Below are 14505 nucleotides of genomic sequence, written 5' to 3'. Positions count from 1 at the left end.
ATATATGAATGTGGGTCGTTATTCGATTGAGAAAACCTTAGTAATCTCGTTTATAAAGCGATTATTTGTGCAATAAATTGGGTAGCTGTGGTCAATTGGCCAAATACTGGCTGCAGCCCGGATTAAATTTGGTAGATACAGGTTCGGACCTTCTTAACTAAAAGTTTGCTCCCTCTCGTGTTTCGAGATTTAATATGTAGTAAGCTTTTTTGTTTATAAATATTAGATCTCGAAATGTATAGCGAGAGAAACACAATTTCACTGTGGTGACTGGGTGTACCACCAATTTAGAGTCTATCCACCTTAATGGGTTTGATATATGGAAACCCACATTTCAATCGATTCAGTAAACAGTTTTCAGTTCCCAGTCCTACCCTATTTGATTGATGCTGTCCGCCTGCTTTATAAACTTGTCTTTCATTGGAAGAAAGCATCTCAGGGCCATTTCCAATTAGTCCGAAATTGCGCTTTTCCGCCTATAAGTAAAGTGATGGATATATATATATTAGGAACAACTTCCTATCCATGAGAAGTATCGAAATAATATATAGTAACGTATATCGTGAAGTAGGATATCGTATAATTTAAGATGTTATCAAGGGCTGCTAAGAAGTCTGTGGTCACTGTACTAAGAAGCTCAGCAAGAAGGTCCCTAGTAACGAGGTCCCTTCTGGTTCCATCTGCTCAAAGATTTACACTCTGGAATGATACTCGCAATAGGAATCCTCCAGTGAATAGTAATGTATCTTTCAAGGGTTTTTACCGCTATAATTCGACATTAAAGTCGGTAGAAGTTCCACCTATGGCAGAATCACTAACGGAAGGTTCCCTTAAGGAATATACAAAGAGTGTGGGTGATTTCATAAATGAAGATGATTTATTGGCAACGATAGAAACAGATAAAATTGATATCGAGGTAAATGCGCCGATTTCTGGTACTATAAAAAAGTTAAACTTCAATCCTGATGATACTGTGACTGTAGGTGATGAATTGGCGCAAATAGAACCGGGAGAAACATCGAAGGAACAAACGACATCTACTGAAACTAAATCTCAACCAGAACCTCTAAAATCAGAGGAAAAGGATCAAGTTGCTAAATCATCGCCAAAGAAAGAAAATAAACCATCCGCTGCGGCACCTGAGCCAACCCCAAAGAAAGAGACTAAGCCTTCCGCCACATCGACTAAGAACGATGATGCCTCCTTCACCTCATTTTCTCGTAATGAACATAGAGTAAAAATGAATAGAATGAGGTTGAGAATAGCTGAAAGGTTGAAAGAGTCTCAAAATACAGCAGCATCTTTGACGACATTCAATGAAGTTGATATGTCATCGATTTTAGAAATGAGAAAATTATACAAGGATGAGATTATTAAAAATATGGGTATTAAGTTTGGTTTCATGGGTCTTTTTTCTAAAGCATGTGTATTAGCTTCCAAAAATATACCTGCTATCAATGCTATGATTGAAGATGATCAGATGGTTTATCGTGACTACATGGATATTTCAGTTGCTGTTGCTACTCCAAAAGGTTTAGTTACACCAGTAGTACGTAATTGTGAATCTTTATCTGTCCTAGATATTGAAAACGAAATTTTAAAATTGAGCCACAAGGCAAGAGATAATAAATTAACTTTAGAAGATATGACTGGTGGTACTTTTACAATTTCAAACGGTGGTATCTTTGGTTCACTTTATGGAACGCCGATCATTAACATGCCTCAAGCTGCTGTGTTAGGGTTACATGGCATTAAAGAAAGACCAGTTACTGTCAATGGACAGATTGTGTCTAGGCCTATGATGTATTTGGCTTTGACCTACGATCATAGAATATTGGATGGGAGAGAAGCTGTTACGTTTTTAAAAACGGTGAAAGAATTAGTTGAAGATCCAAGGAAAATGCTATTATTCTGAAAAGTGAGAGAAATAAAATATATAGGATGAAAACTACGCATATATGTGTTTTCATTAGTTATTATAATCTGACTTACTTATTTATTATTATCGCAATGATTTTTTTTTCTTTTCTTAGTTTGTTTCAAATAATTCAGTTCCTAAGAATCTAATTTGTGGTAACTGACAAGCACTTTCATTTACAATATTGAATTTTATCAAATCGCCCCAAAAATATGAAATTTTGCTTTTACAAAAACTCAAGTAGTTGAAATAATCATCATTATAGTTTAAAGTCTCTGAAGTTGATGATAGTGTAATTGCATCATCATCAGATTCTTCCATTTCCAATTCTTTCGATAATTTATCACTTTGAATAACAGCCCAAATAGACCAAAATAATTGTGCAGTGGCTCTCCACCTGATCACAGAGTTGTAAAGTTTGTGTATATTCTTTTCTTTAACATCTTCATGCAGATATTTTTTTAAAAACAGCATGATTTGGTCCTTTGTTGGATAGAATTCACTTTTACAATCGTAAGATTCTATTAGATTATAATTGTGCATACATTCAGTGAAAAAATTTGATATATCAAACGATAGGGCATTTGCACCTCCATACTCGAAATCTATAAATACAACATCTTTGCGCTTGGGATTTATCATAATATTACCTTGTTGAGTATCGTTATGGCAAAATACAAAATTCTCAAAACTTTCAGAATCATGTTCTAATAACCAGTCTTTATAGTCCAATACCACAGCTTTGAAAGAGTTCCAATCTTTACACAGTAGACTGCTATTAACAATTTGAAGGTTAGTTTTATTACAATCGATCATAGAATCAATGATTTCAATCCAACTGAGAATCTTTGTCCAGACGAAACCAAGACCTTTGATTTCACTCTCATATAATTGAACACTTGAATGCAAATCACGGAATTGTTGAGCTATCAACTCAAAATAGTCGTTACGTCTCATTTCTTCACTCAGTATGGCTCTAAAATCATCTAAAAACAGTTCAATCCTACCATTTTGGAAAAAATAGAGTATTTTTATAACGTTTAGATTATCTGGTATTCGTCTGATATTGTCCAGTTCAACTGATCTATCGACAAGAGAATCATCTTTAGTCCCGTATATTCTAATTAAATACGTTTCATTAGTGTCTATAATTGTTAATTTGTAAATGACGTTAGTCAAAGCACCACTAATCTTCTTCACAGCATATCTTGGAGCCTCAATAGTGGTAAGATATGGTACCAGCAATTCCGGTGAATCAGGTGGGACATATACGACCAGATCTTTCATTTGTACCTTACTTCGACGCCTATAGAGTACTCCACAAACCTTGCAGAATTAGAAAATTAGGTATCACAGTATACTTTGTATATACATATATACATACATATATATATATATATATTTCAGATCCAAGATGGACCATTCTTTTGAAAACTTAACGTACTAAAGCCGTGTTTTCGCAGGTTGCAATAAACGAAAAGCCATTAACTCAAAAAAAAATTGTGGCCATCTCTCGGCTTCGCGTCGTCACCAAAAAAAAAAAATGAAAAAAACGTAAAAATACATCACGTGAGCTGTTTGTCGAGTGCCTGTTTGATGAAACAAATACTAACATGGTTATTAAATCAACGTAGAATGCCACGATTAGCCTTAAATGTAGCAGTATAACAGCCGTTGTTACAGAAATGTGAGATTTCACTCACTTTTGGCTTAAAAAACTGATCAACTTGCTCTGTGCTCATGCTTATTCCGTTTTAGGAAATACTGCTTCGTTTCGGTGTTTAATTACGTAGCCGAATAAGGAAATTAGTAAACATATAAACATCAAGAGAAATTTAGTTAGGCACAGAAGGAGTAAAAGAAAAAACATTGGAAAAGATGGACTTTTAAACTCGAATCTACGATTTTTGAAAATCGTTGCTCCTTTCTTCGTATTATAATTTCAGTATATATATACACTGAATTCATAAGGCCCCTCTCAATTACATCCTGGCAATCTGGCAATCTAATTTCCAATCACAACAAAAAAAACAGAAAAAAATTGATTTAATCTATTTAGCTATCATTCAATTCCATCAGCAGCTAGCAACCCAGGTAAATGGACACCAAGACAACTTTATCTTCAGGGTCGTGGCCCTCTGATATATTTGAGTTCGATCTCAATGAAGATTTTATTAATGAATTGGCAGAAACAATGCACAACACCGCAAACGTAGATATACCTATAAAAACAGTAAATAATAGTAATGGCAGTTACATCAACAATGACAATATCAAAAATAACAGCGATGATTTCGAAAATTTTTTCTATACTGATAACAATTTCAATATTTCTCAAAATTCAAGTCAAAATTCCGAAAATAATGATAACAATTCTTCTTCATGGGGGGAGATACTATTTGATGGTAATCAAGTAGATATATCAGACAGCAATGGCCTAGGCACAATGAAGCTGAACGTTTCTTTGCTCGTAAAGCAGAAAAAGTTAGACGAAGCCTTGAAGAAACAAGAAGAATTGAATCTCCAGTTGGAAGAGCAGTTGAGGCAAACTCAAGAACAACAGTGGCAATTGCAAAATCAAATGCAGGGAACTGATAATCCTTCAGGTTCTAATAAAAGATTTACTTTAGGAGATATTACTGCTTCTTCAAGATTGAATAGTACTCCCTCAAAGAAATTAAAGGACTTGGCAACTGAATTCAATACAAATTCACAGAAAAAGAAAAAAGGCAGGCCTTTGGGAGCTTTTTCAATATCACAAACTACTTTTAACGGTTCTCCAACCAGAATGACTCGCAGGCCCATAGTAAGGGCAAGAAAAGAGCCTAATTGGGATATAAAGACAGTGGAGAACAATTTTTCAATATCTAATCTTCCTTCATCATCTTCGTCGCTCTCATCACCTGTCAAAGTCAAGAGTATATTTCAAAGTAACGACGACTTCAATTTACTGCAACCCCAACTAGAGGCGGCAGTTGAAGAGTCTCCCCTTCAAATGGATGATTTCAGCAATCTGAACACGTCGCCCGTAATTTCAACGAATCCAATGTTGTGTCCTGATGTAACAAAACTATCGAATCGTTCAAGCATCTCAAATCAACATCCATCTTCTACATTCTTGTCACCACATTCCAAAATCAACAGTTTCGATGGGACTCCAATTAAATCAAAGCCCTTGTTTTCAAATAACATTTTCAGTAATGTTAGCTTCACTACACCACAACTACATCCACCAGCAAAAAAGTTATCGTCTTCATCAATTCCTTCGCCATCATATCCTGCTTTTCTGCCAATTAATGAAAATGAAACTACTAATTTGGATTCAATCCCCTCATCTCCTATAATAAGAACACGATTTAAGGTAGAAGAGGATTCACATCAATCTTGTTCACAAGTAAGAGAAATCGATCCAGTGTCTCCAATGAAGATTACAAGAAAACCAACTACTTTACCAAGAGGATCGATCGATAAGTACGTTAAAGAACTACCCGATAAAAACTTTGAGTGTCTTTTTGAAAACTGTGGTAAGACGTTCAAAAGAAGATATAATATAAGGTCGCACATCCAAACACATTTAGAGGATAGGCCATATCCATGTGATTTCCCTGGCTGTGACAAGGCTTTTGTTAGAAATCATGATCTTGTAAGACATAAGAAGTCACATTTTGAGAAAAACTATGCTTGCCCATGTGGCAAGAAATTCAACCGAGAGGACGCATTAATTGTCCATCGTTGTAGAATGATATGTATAGGCGGCAAAAAGTATGACAATATAGTTATCAAAAGGTCACCAAGAAAGAGAGGAAGACCAAGGAAGAACGAGTGTAGTGCTAATAGCAGTGGATCTGGTGATCCCGATGAAAGCCCTACTAAGAAGGAGAAAATTTTGAGCTACAATAACATATTTAGGCCGATGGATACCCATTTTCAAGGACAAAAATCTCAGTTAAATTTGTAAGATTTTATAACTAGATAAGACAATTCGTTTAAATAATATTACTTTCAATATATGATTAATATCTTCACCAGGTATTTTTTTTTACCCCGGCATTTCTTATAGCCCACTACTTCTGTACTCCATTATGTTTAGTAGAGGTGACAACAGGCAAAGAAAAAATTAATAATATTATGTCTTCTTTTTAAAATTGAAAGATGCACACTTTAAAATAGCTATAAATCTAATCTTTTTTTTTCAAGATCAACACGATGTGTCGCCTTAAAAACTTTGTAAGCTTAATTTTATGCAGTTCTCTTCACCTTTAATCGATTCTGGGATGTTTTCCAAATTTCGATCTAAAACATCTTCAGCAAGAAAACGTGGGAGGCAAATAGGATAAGCTAGCTTCTAGGACCTGAAAATTGAATAAGCTTCCAATATTTACCATGAGACGGTTACTTAGCGTGCATCTTCATCATTTATTTTCGAACAGCTGCTACAGTAATTTTTCCAGAGCAACAATAAAGAGCGGCCTCTTGGTAAAACAAACAAGCAATGTCTTGACTTTCTACCGCCATGAAATTTCAGTACAAACTGTACATGAAAAGCTCTCCAAGTATTAAAAATTGTTAAGGCAGGTGCAGATTTTGAGGAACCACATCAAGGCACAATTATTCGCCCTATGCATAATTGCAACCCACAAAGGTAGGGTGGCCAGTATAATAAATTGCTGGCGTTGGACCATATTGAGTCTATTTGGCCGTGCTTTACCTGTAGATATATTTTATATCTACCTCCAGGGTTATACTATGTAAGGCGCATTTATCGAAAAAATACTGTCAAGGTTACGAAATTTTCTTGAATGCTCATCGGCGGCGTTATATTCAGTCGCGCGTCAGAGATGCCTACATTATCTATCTTCCTTTCAAAAGGCACTGGACTGTCATCAAACAACATAGCTCTGAACACAGTGATCAGGTCATTACCACTTCAAAGGTTATCATGAGTTGTCAATATTAAGGTTTGGTCCCTGATTCACCTACTCATGCTCTTCGAATAATGATATTTAAACGGTACTTCATCTTCATCAATTATGAATAATTGTTCTGTCCAATGTTCAAAGTCAAAACATCGAACGAGATTTACATCCGCGAATACTACTAATGTCTGAACTAATTCCAAGAGATACTTGTCAAACAAGTAATGATTATAATGGTAGCGATAATTTAAGAATCTTAGCTGTATTCATGATTCTAATCTCATCCGCGTTGGGTGCCTTCTTTCCGTTATTATCCTCCAAGTATTCATTTATTAAGTTGCCTAATTGGTGCTTTTTTATTGCAAAATTTTTCGGTTCTGGTGTGATTGTTGCCACTGCTTTCATTCATCTTTTAGAACCAGCATCTGATGCTTTAACTAATGATTGTCTCGGGGGCACTTTTGCTGATTATCCATGGGCTTTTGGTATCTGTTTAATGTCGCTTTTCTTCTTATTTTTTAGTGAAATTTGTAGTCATTACTTTATACTGCGAGCATATGGTAATGAGGATCACTCCCATTTCCCAAGCGGTAATGATGACAGCAAATTGAGTGACGTTGACTCGGACAAAAATACAGAGACACGTATTTCTAATCACAGAGACATTGAATCTGGTTCATTCATAAGAGATGCTGGTCCTACATCAGGTAATTCCTTTATTCCGGGCAGAGACCACTATTCGCACGATGCAGTTCATCAAGATCCTTCTCAATTGGGAACGCCTGCAGAAAGTTCTGACAAGGAAAACTACGCTAATCAAATTTTTGCAGTATCAATTTTAGAATTTGGTATTGTATTCCATTCTGTTTTCATTGGTTTATCTTTGGCTGTTGCTGGTGAAGAATTCAAAACTTTGTTCGTTGTCCTTATCTTCCATCAAATGTTCGAAGGTTTAGGTTTAGGAACTAGATTAGCTGAAACAAACTGGCCAAAGTCCAAAAAACTTACACCATGGATTATGGCCTTAGGCTATTCCATCACCACACCAATCTCTACAGCTATTGGAATCGGTGTGAGACACAGTTTCTTACCTGAATCCAGAAAAGCCTTGATTGTCAATGGTGTCTTCGATGCATTTTCAGCTGGGATCCTTATTTATACTGGTCTCGTTGAATTGATGGCACATGAATTTTTATATTCAAGTACATTTAAACAAAAAGACGGTTTGAAAAGAATGTTACTTGCTTATTTGTGCATGGCAACAGGTGCTGGGATAATGGCATTGTTGGGAAAATGGGCTTGAAACCGCTACACAAAAGTATACCAACTATCGTTTCATAAATACTGTTTCCAAAACGTTGTTATGGAATTATTATTACAAATTTATATCTTTCTTTAATTTATATGTATATAATCAAAATCCTAATCGAAGGAATTTATTCTTAAAACCACTGAATCATGGAAAATGTAATAAATAATACATTAACTTGATATTAGATACTATAAAAAATTCATTGAGTCTAGAATAAAATCAGTTTCATTTTGATCTATGGTCCTACTTTGATGCATTTTTACCTGTACCAGATGTGCCAGTACCCTTTATATTCGTACCATTTTTATCAATGTTAATGCTTTGTAATTTTTGATTGTAAGATTGTGTTGGATTCCATTTCCTAGTACTTCTAATTTCGTCAGCAGAATACCCCGGTATTCTGATATTCCAATTTCTTTCAAGATGTAACTGTATATCCTTTGTTTCCAAATTATCTGACTTTCTGTGTTTAGCTAATTTGCACGCAAATGATGTTACATTTGTGACGAAATCATCGGCCAAGTCTAGCAATAATTCTTCAACATCTCCATCAATTACAGTTTCACCATCACCTTCATCAATCCCAATAGTTTTAACCAATTCTCTCAGTTTTCTTTTGGACATTACTCTTTCAGTATCTAATTCATATGGAGGTAATTTAGTCATTATAGGGGTATTCAGCGCAGCGGCATTCATTGCTGAACCCCCAGAAATGGTGGGTCTATTGACTCTGTATGGAACAGGAATAGGAGTCTTTGAACTTATACTTTCAGATATTGGTACCGCAGGGTCTGACTGTTTAAAAATCACAGATTTATTAGATGATGATGAGTTTGATGCTGCAGCATTAACATTAGTAATTTGAGATTGAGAGCGAGGTTTACTGGCTGCTAAATTAGCGTTCGAGGAACTTTGAGATGGTGTTGCCTGTTGTTGTGGTTGTGGTTGTGGTTGCGCTTCTGTCTTAACGGGTGGTTGCTGTTGAGCATTGGGTGAAGCCGCTTGCTGTTGAACTCTTTGTGTTGATTTTTGTAGTAATCTTTGTAAATCTGGATTTTTTTTTGCACATTCAATATAAAACGCTTTTTTACCATTATTATATTGTTGTTGTAAATTAGTGTATTCTACACTAATTGCTTTTAAATTTGTCATTAATTCTATTCTCTTTTCATCCAACTGTTTCTTGGCAGCTGCATCAGTTTGTTTTTCTATTTCTTGAACTAACCTATCAATATTTTGTTTCAAGAAAGTATGTTTATCTTTGATATTATTTGCACGAGTTTGGAAATTTTGTACCAGTTTATCGTATTGCTGATTCTGTTCAGGTGTAAGTGCTTGTCTGATAAGAGTTGCGAATTGTGCACTACTACCGCTTCTCCCAGATGTATTTGCTTCAGTACTATTAGCGCTACTAGATGAATTAACATTAGCAGTATTGGCATTATTATTTCTTGCCTGAGCTTGAGCCATGGCTTCCTGTTTTTGTTTATTGTAATTGTCATAGAGAGCTTTCAATTTCGATGCTTGCATGATTAATTCTTTACCTTCAGGAGTGGTTTCACCCACTTTCTTGGCTTCTTGAACCAATGATTTGAATCTTGCACTCAATTCCATTAGTTGTTTCTGTAAAGTTATTCCTCTATTAGCGGAAGGATCACTAGGAGGTACGTTACTCTGGCCAGCATTTGACGACGACATTATGGAAGTATCTATTAAGTGGTATTTGTCTTTTATAACAAAAGCTTTTTGGGCCGTTAATCTCTTATCAAGCAACCTTATTATTCTACATCGAATGCAATCTTTCATATGTGTGAGTGTTTTTTTTTTCTTCGTCCTTCAGTGACAATTCCTAGAGCTCAAGATTTAGATCCGGGTAAATATGTTTTTACAAAAAAAAAAAAAAAAATTGTACAAGCTGTATTAAAACTTGATAGTTGGTTTTGCCCTGAAAAGCGTGACGACGGTCCATTGTGTACCTCGAATACACACTGCTTTTAAAATTGAAACGATGTACGGATGGGTATACCCCCCATCACTGATTACATTTCTGGACAGCACCATCCAGCTGGCTTGGAACAAAGAGCATGATACCCCATACTACTTGAAATGCCAAAGGGTATCCAAGTATCTAATCCATCTATTGGGTTGCCAGAAGAAGGCGGCTCCAGGCATGGAAATGCAAAGAAGACCCTGAGGACTCATATCGCTCTTTGCGACACCCTTATCAACTAAGAGAACGGAGAAAAAAATGAATGCAAGAGGCGGTTTGAAGATGCGGGACGGACCGGCTCTCATCAGAAGTTCTTACGTTTTCTTTACGCGTTTGATGCTTGAAACAATAAGAAATGAGGCATTGAGGAGGAGAGACCCATGGAGAAGATCTTATTGAGTAATTAAGTGACCCTCTGAGTGACGTCTACGCCACTCCGAAAAGGAATGATGATTTATCTTGACTACCTCTTGGCAAGTTATTGAAATGTGGTGGCACAGTCATAGTGTTTCGGCCGAAGCTATCGTCCCATGGGGATTGGACCCATTCATTATTGGTGGAGCTTGCTCGGACGATTAACAATGACGTCCACTTACTTTGTCCGGTATAGTTAGTGGCTTGGTAAGTGGGAAATACGCGAAGAAACCCTCGAGAGCGAAAATGAAAGATCGAAGAAAAATTAAATTTAGAAAAAAAAGAAAACTCGCTTCGTAGATTTCATCATATATATATATATATATCAGACCAAATATCCAGTAGCTAGAGGAGTTCATCCATTCGTAACAACAACTGTCGACGCGATGAAGTTGCTAAATTCAAAATTAATACTCAGTACATCTTTAATAACGGCATTAACCGACGCCTCTATCGTTGCTAAGGATTCAAAACAACCGTCAGATTTCAATAAAAACAAATATTTAAAACTAGGTTTCGACAAATACGTAGGTGAGAGCTTTGATAAATCTTCGAAAGATTCTTTGCAGAAGAGAGCCGAATATGCAATCTTTAATTTAACTAATCAAGCTAGCTTCTACTCGGTAGAATTAGCTATCGGTACTCCCAGTCAAAATGTGACAGTTTTGGTAGATACAGGTTCCTCTGACCTATGGGTCACCGGTTCAGATAACCCTCTATGCTCTACTGATTCGAGCGACGATGATGACGATTCTTATGCATTCAAAAAGAAAAGAGCTGAAACCATCGTTGTCACTGAAGAAGCAACAATAACAGAAAATGGTAATAACTTGGACGGATTAGATCCATTCGGATGGCTAGGTGGATCAACTGCCACATCTGGTTCATTCGAAACTTCTTTCCCATCTTCATCTTCTTCTAGCGGAGATTTTGACTGTAGTGAATATGGTACATTCAATACAAACGATTCGTCCACTTGGTCTTCAAATCATACAAGCTTCTTCATTAGTTACGGCGATTCCTCCGTAGCAGAAGGTGTATGGGGCCAGGATGTTCTCTCCATCTCCGATGTAGACGTTTCCGGCGTATCTTTTGCCGTCGCTAACTATACTAATTCCACCGTTGGTGTTCTTGGTATTGGGCTGTCCGGTTTGGAAACAACTTACTCTGGTACCAGTTCTTCTGAATCATACATTTATGAAAATCTACCAATGCTTTTGAAAAGTTCTGGTGTTATAGATACTATTGCATATTCATTATTTTTAAACGAAAAGAGTGATACCACAGGTAATTTACTCTTTGGCGCTGTGGATCACAGTAAATATTCTGGTTCTCTATACACATTACCAATAGTAAACGTCTATGCTTCAGAGGGCTATAAAAACCCTCTAGAATTTGACGTGACAATGTATGGTTTAGGTATCTCCACATCAGATTCAAATACCACTATTGCAACAATGAAAATTCCAGCTTTACTTGATTCTGGTACTACTATTGTTTATTTCCCAGAAACGTTATTAGAATTGGTAGCAGACCAATTGGGTGCTTCTTATTCCGATGAGTTAGGTTTCTATGCGATGAGCTGTGTCTCCTCCAGTGATGATACCGAATTTGTCTTCGATTTTGGTGGATTTCACATCACTGTTCCTTTATCCGATTTTCTAATCCGTGTAAGTGGAAGCGAATGTATCCTGGCCATGGCTGCTCAAGACGATGAAAGTATCATCCTTGGTGATTATTTCTTAACTAATGCTTACGTGGTTTACGATTTAGAAAACTATGAAATCTCTATGGCTCAAGCTAATTATGATTCTGAAGACGAAGATATTGAAGTCATAAGTTCTACAGTACCAAGTGCCGTTAAGGCTGCCTCTTACTCTAACAGTTGGTCATCAACCGGATCGATCACTTCAGGTGGTGACATTTTCACTGTGGCCTCAAATTCCACAGCAACTAATTCTGTAACTACAACAAAATCATCATCATCGAAAACTTCTTCAGGCCACTCCACTACCGATTCGAGCTCTAGAAAGAGCAATGCTGGTTCTGGAATAAGCTATGCATCGTACTTACTAATGGCATCCATCACATTTGTCCTATCTTATTTACTATGAGAGTTCTCACAGTTTCCCTTTGTGACAATGCTTTTTACCCACTTTTTTTTAATAAAATTGTTTAACTGTATAATAGCTACCTACTAGATATATCAATAGATATGCATGATATTATTTTAACTAATCAATGGAGCTGTGACAGTGTACTTCAACTCAAAACGCTGATCTAAAACCCATTCACCACATAGGATGATTCAGATATTAATTGCAAGATTTTTGCAGGAAGGCGGCGAGCTGTAAAGGTGGAGCTCTCATGGCTATCACATATTTCGAGCATTGCTCACTTCATAGATTAAGTTCTTAATTATAAACAATTCAAATTTTTAGTGCTAGATATTGTTTCTCTCTGTAACTAGTCTAAAAGAAAAAGCTAAGTTTCCGACGTCCAAATACAAATATATAATTATTTCCCCTTAATTTAATAACCTCCCACTTGATATCACCATATCGAAAGAATGTTAGGCTACCATATGAAAGGATTTAGTGGATATGGTGTACAGTACTCCCCATTTTTTGATAACAAACTAGCAGTGGCTACGGGGGCAAATTTCGGATTAGTGGGTAATGGTAAAGTATATCTATTAGAGATAGATTCGAAAGGCCAAATTCACGAAACCAACTCTTTCCTTACACAGGACTGTCTGTTCGACGTAGCGTGGAATGAATTGCATGAAAATCAAGTTTTAGTGGCTCAAGGAGACGGGTCTTTACGTCTTTTTGATACTACATTAAAAGACTATCCCATTGAGATTTTCAATGAACATGAGAGAGAAGTTTTTAGTTGTTCTTGGAATCTCATTACTAAGAATACATTCACCAGTAGTTCATGGGATGGTACTGTAAAGATATGGTCTCCTTTGAGGAAGGCAAGTTTACTTACATTGGTCCCACATCCTTTAAAAGTAATGAAAAATTTCGATCAGGTAGATATACCAATTTCCAACCAAAAAGCCCATACGGCCATTTCAAAGAACAAAAATTGTATATATCAGGCACAGTTCTCACCACATGATCCGAACCTAGTGATATGCTGCGCGGGTAACTCATATACCACGCTCTTTGATTTAAGGCAGCCTTCAACATCCAATAACCAACAAAATTTCTTCTCTCACTCGGGATTGGAAGCTTTAACCTGTGACTTCAATAAATATAGGCCAAATATAGTAGCAACTGGTGGTGTCGATAATACAATAAGGATTTGGGATTTGAGAATGCTCAGCAAGCAATTTCAGGCAGGCACTCAGAGAGACAATTCAATAATGTGCGTCAACGAAATCAAGAAAGGGCACGAATTGGCAGTAAGGAAGGTTTCATGGTCACCTCATAGCTCAACTACACTGTTGTCTACTTCATATGATATGACATGCTGTGTGTGGCAAGATCTGAGTTCCAATGGAAAAGCACCAACGGGTAAAACCAATAGCACAGATTTCAGAAGAGGTTGTATAACAAGGTTTAATCAACATTCAGAGTTCGTCTTCGGCGCAGACTGGAGTTTATGGGGTCAACCTGGATTTATTGCATCTACCGCCTGGGATGGTAACGTGTTCGTTTGGAACGCATTCCGTAAATAGGTTATATAGTATTATCACATTAAGTCATATCAATCTGATACAAAAATAGGCCCAGATTTCCTTCAAGTTGAATCTGTCTCAAGACGCAGCTGTCCATAGCAGAATGGTTATTTTCGTTGATTATGGCATTCCGTCTCGTTCATGTCGCGCCTACAAGGCGAAACGTAATTAAGATCGTGATAACTGTGAAAATCGGTTTACTTTCAGAACTTAAGCACAAATTCTGTTCTTAATAGAATCGTTTAAAACAGTTCATTACAGAACAGA

The 14505-nt window shown here is 36.5% G+C and overlaps 7 protein-coding genes across 7 annotated transcripts; 5 read left to right on the top strand and 2 right to left on the bottom strand.

Annotated features, from left to right (window-relative positions):
* Positions 1 to 589: 589 nt before the first annotated feature.
* Positions 590 to 1915, top strand: KGD2 (dihydrolipoyl transsuccinylase; the record flags this gene model as incomplete). The annotated part of the gene is made up of 1 exon (XM_003955958.1): positions 590 to 1915. The coding sequence occupies one exon, from the start codon at positions 590 to 592 to the stop codon at positions 1913 to 1915; it is 1326 nt and encodes a 441-aa protein (XP_003956007.1).
* A 114-nt stretch (positions 1916 to 2029) lies between these two features.
* EKI1 (bifunctional choline kinase/ethanolamine kinase EKI1) lies at positions 2030 to 3205 on the bottom strand (the record flags this gene model as incomplete). The annotated part of the gene is made up of 1 exon (XM_003955957.1): positions 2030 to 3205. The coding sequence occupies one exon, from the start codon at positions 3203 to 3205 to the stop codon at positions 2030 to 2032; it is 1176 nt and encodes a 391-aa protein (XP_003956006.1).
* An 811-nt stretch (positions 3206 to 4016) lies between these two features.
* Positions 4017 to 5876, top strand: SWI5 (DNA-binding transcription factor SWI5; the record flags this gene model as incomplete). The annotated part of the gene is made up of 1 exon (XM_003955956.1): positions 4017 to 5876. One exon carries the CDS (start codon positions 4017 to 4019, stop codon positions 5874 to 5876), a length of 1860 nt encoding a protein of 619 aa, XP_003956005.1.
* Positions 5877 to 7018: 1142 nt separating this feature from the next.
* Positions 7019 to 8137, top strand: KAFR0B05730 (uncharacterized protein; the record flags this gene model as incomplete). The annotated part of the gene is made up of 1 exon (XM_003955955.1): positions 7019 to 8137. The coding sequence occupies one exon, from the start codon at positions 7019 to 7021 to the stop codon at positions 8135 to 8137; it is 1119 nt and encodes a 372-aa protein (XP_003956004.1).
* Positions 8138 to 8389: 252 nt separating this feature from the next.
* TAF12 (Taf12p) lies at positions 8390 to 9844 on the bottom strand (the record flags this gene model as incomplete). Its single annotated transcript, XM_003955954.1, has 1 exon — positions 8390 to 9844. One exon carries the CDS (start codon positions 9842 to 9844, stop codon positions 8390 to 8392), a length of 1455 nt encoding a protein of 484 aa, XP_003956003.1.
* A 1092-nt stretch (positions 9845 to 10936) lies between these two features.
* Positions 10937 to 12664, top strand: MKC7 (aspartyl protease; the record flags this gene model as incomplete). The annotated part of the gene is made up of 1 exon (XM_003955953.1): positions 10937 to 12664. The coding sequence occupies one exon, from the start codon at positions 10937 to 10939 to the stop codon at positions 12662 to 12664; it is 1728 nt and encodes a 575-aa protein (XP_003956002.1).
* A 455-nt stretch (positions 12665 to 13119) lies between these two features.
* PEX7 (Pex7p) lies at positions 13120 to 14238 on the top strand (the record flags this gene model as incomplete). The annotated part of the gene is made up of 1 exon (XM_003955952.1): positions 13120 to 14238. One exon carries the CDS (start codon positions 13120 to 13122, stop codon positions 14236 to 14238), a length of 1119 nt encoding a protein of 372 aa, XP_003956001.1.
* Between the last annotated feature and the right edge of the window lie 267 nt (positions 14239 to 14505).

The sequence above is a fragment of the Kazachstania africana genome, chromosome 2 (genome assembly GCF_000304475.1).
Source record: "Kazachstania africana CBS 2517 chromosome 2, complete genome".
NCBI lineage: Eukaryota > Fungi > Ascomycota > Saccharomycetes > Saccharomycetales > Saccharomycetaceae > Kazachstania > Kazachstania africana.
Note: the sequence above shows the minus strand (reverse complement) of the source record. Positions and strands in the feature narration are given on the sequence as shown.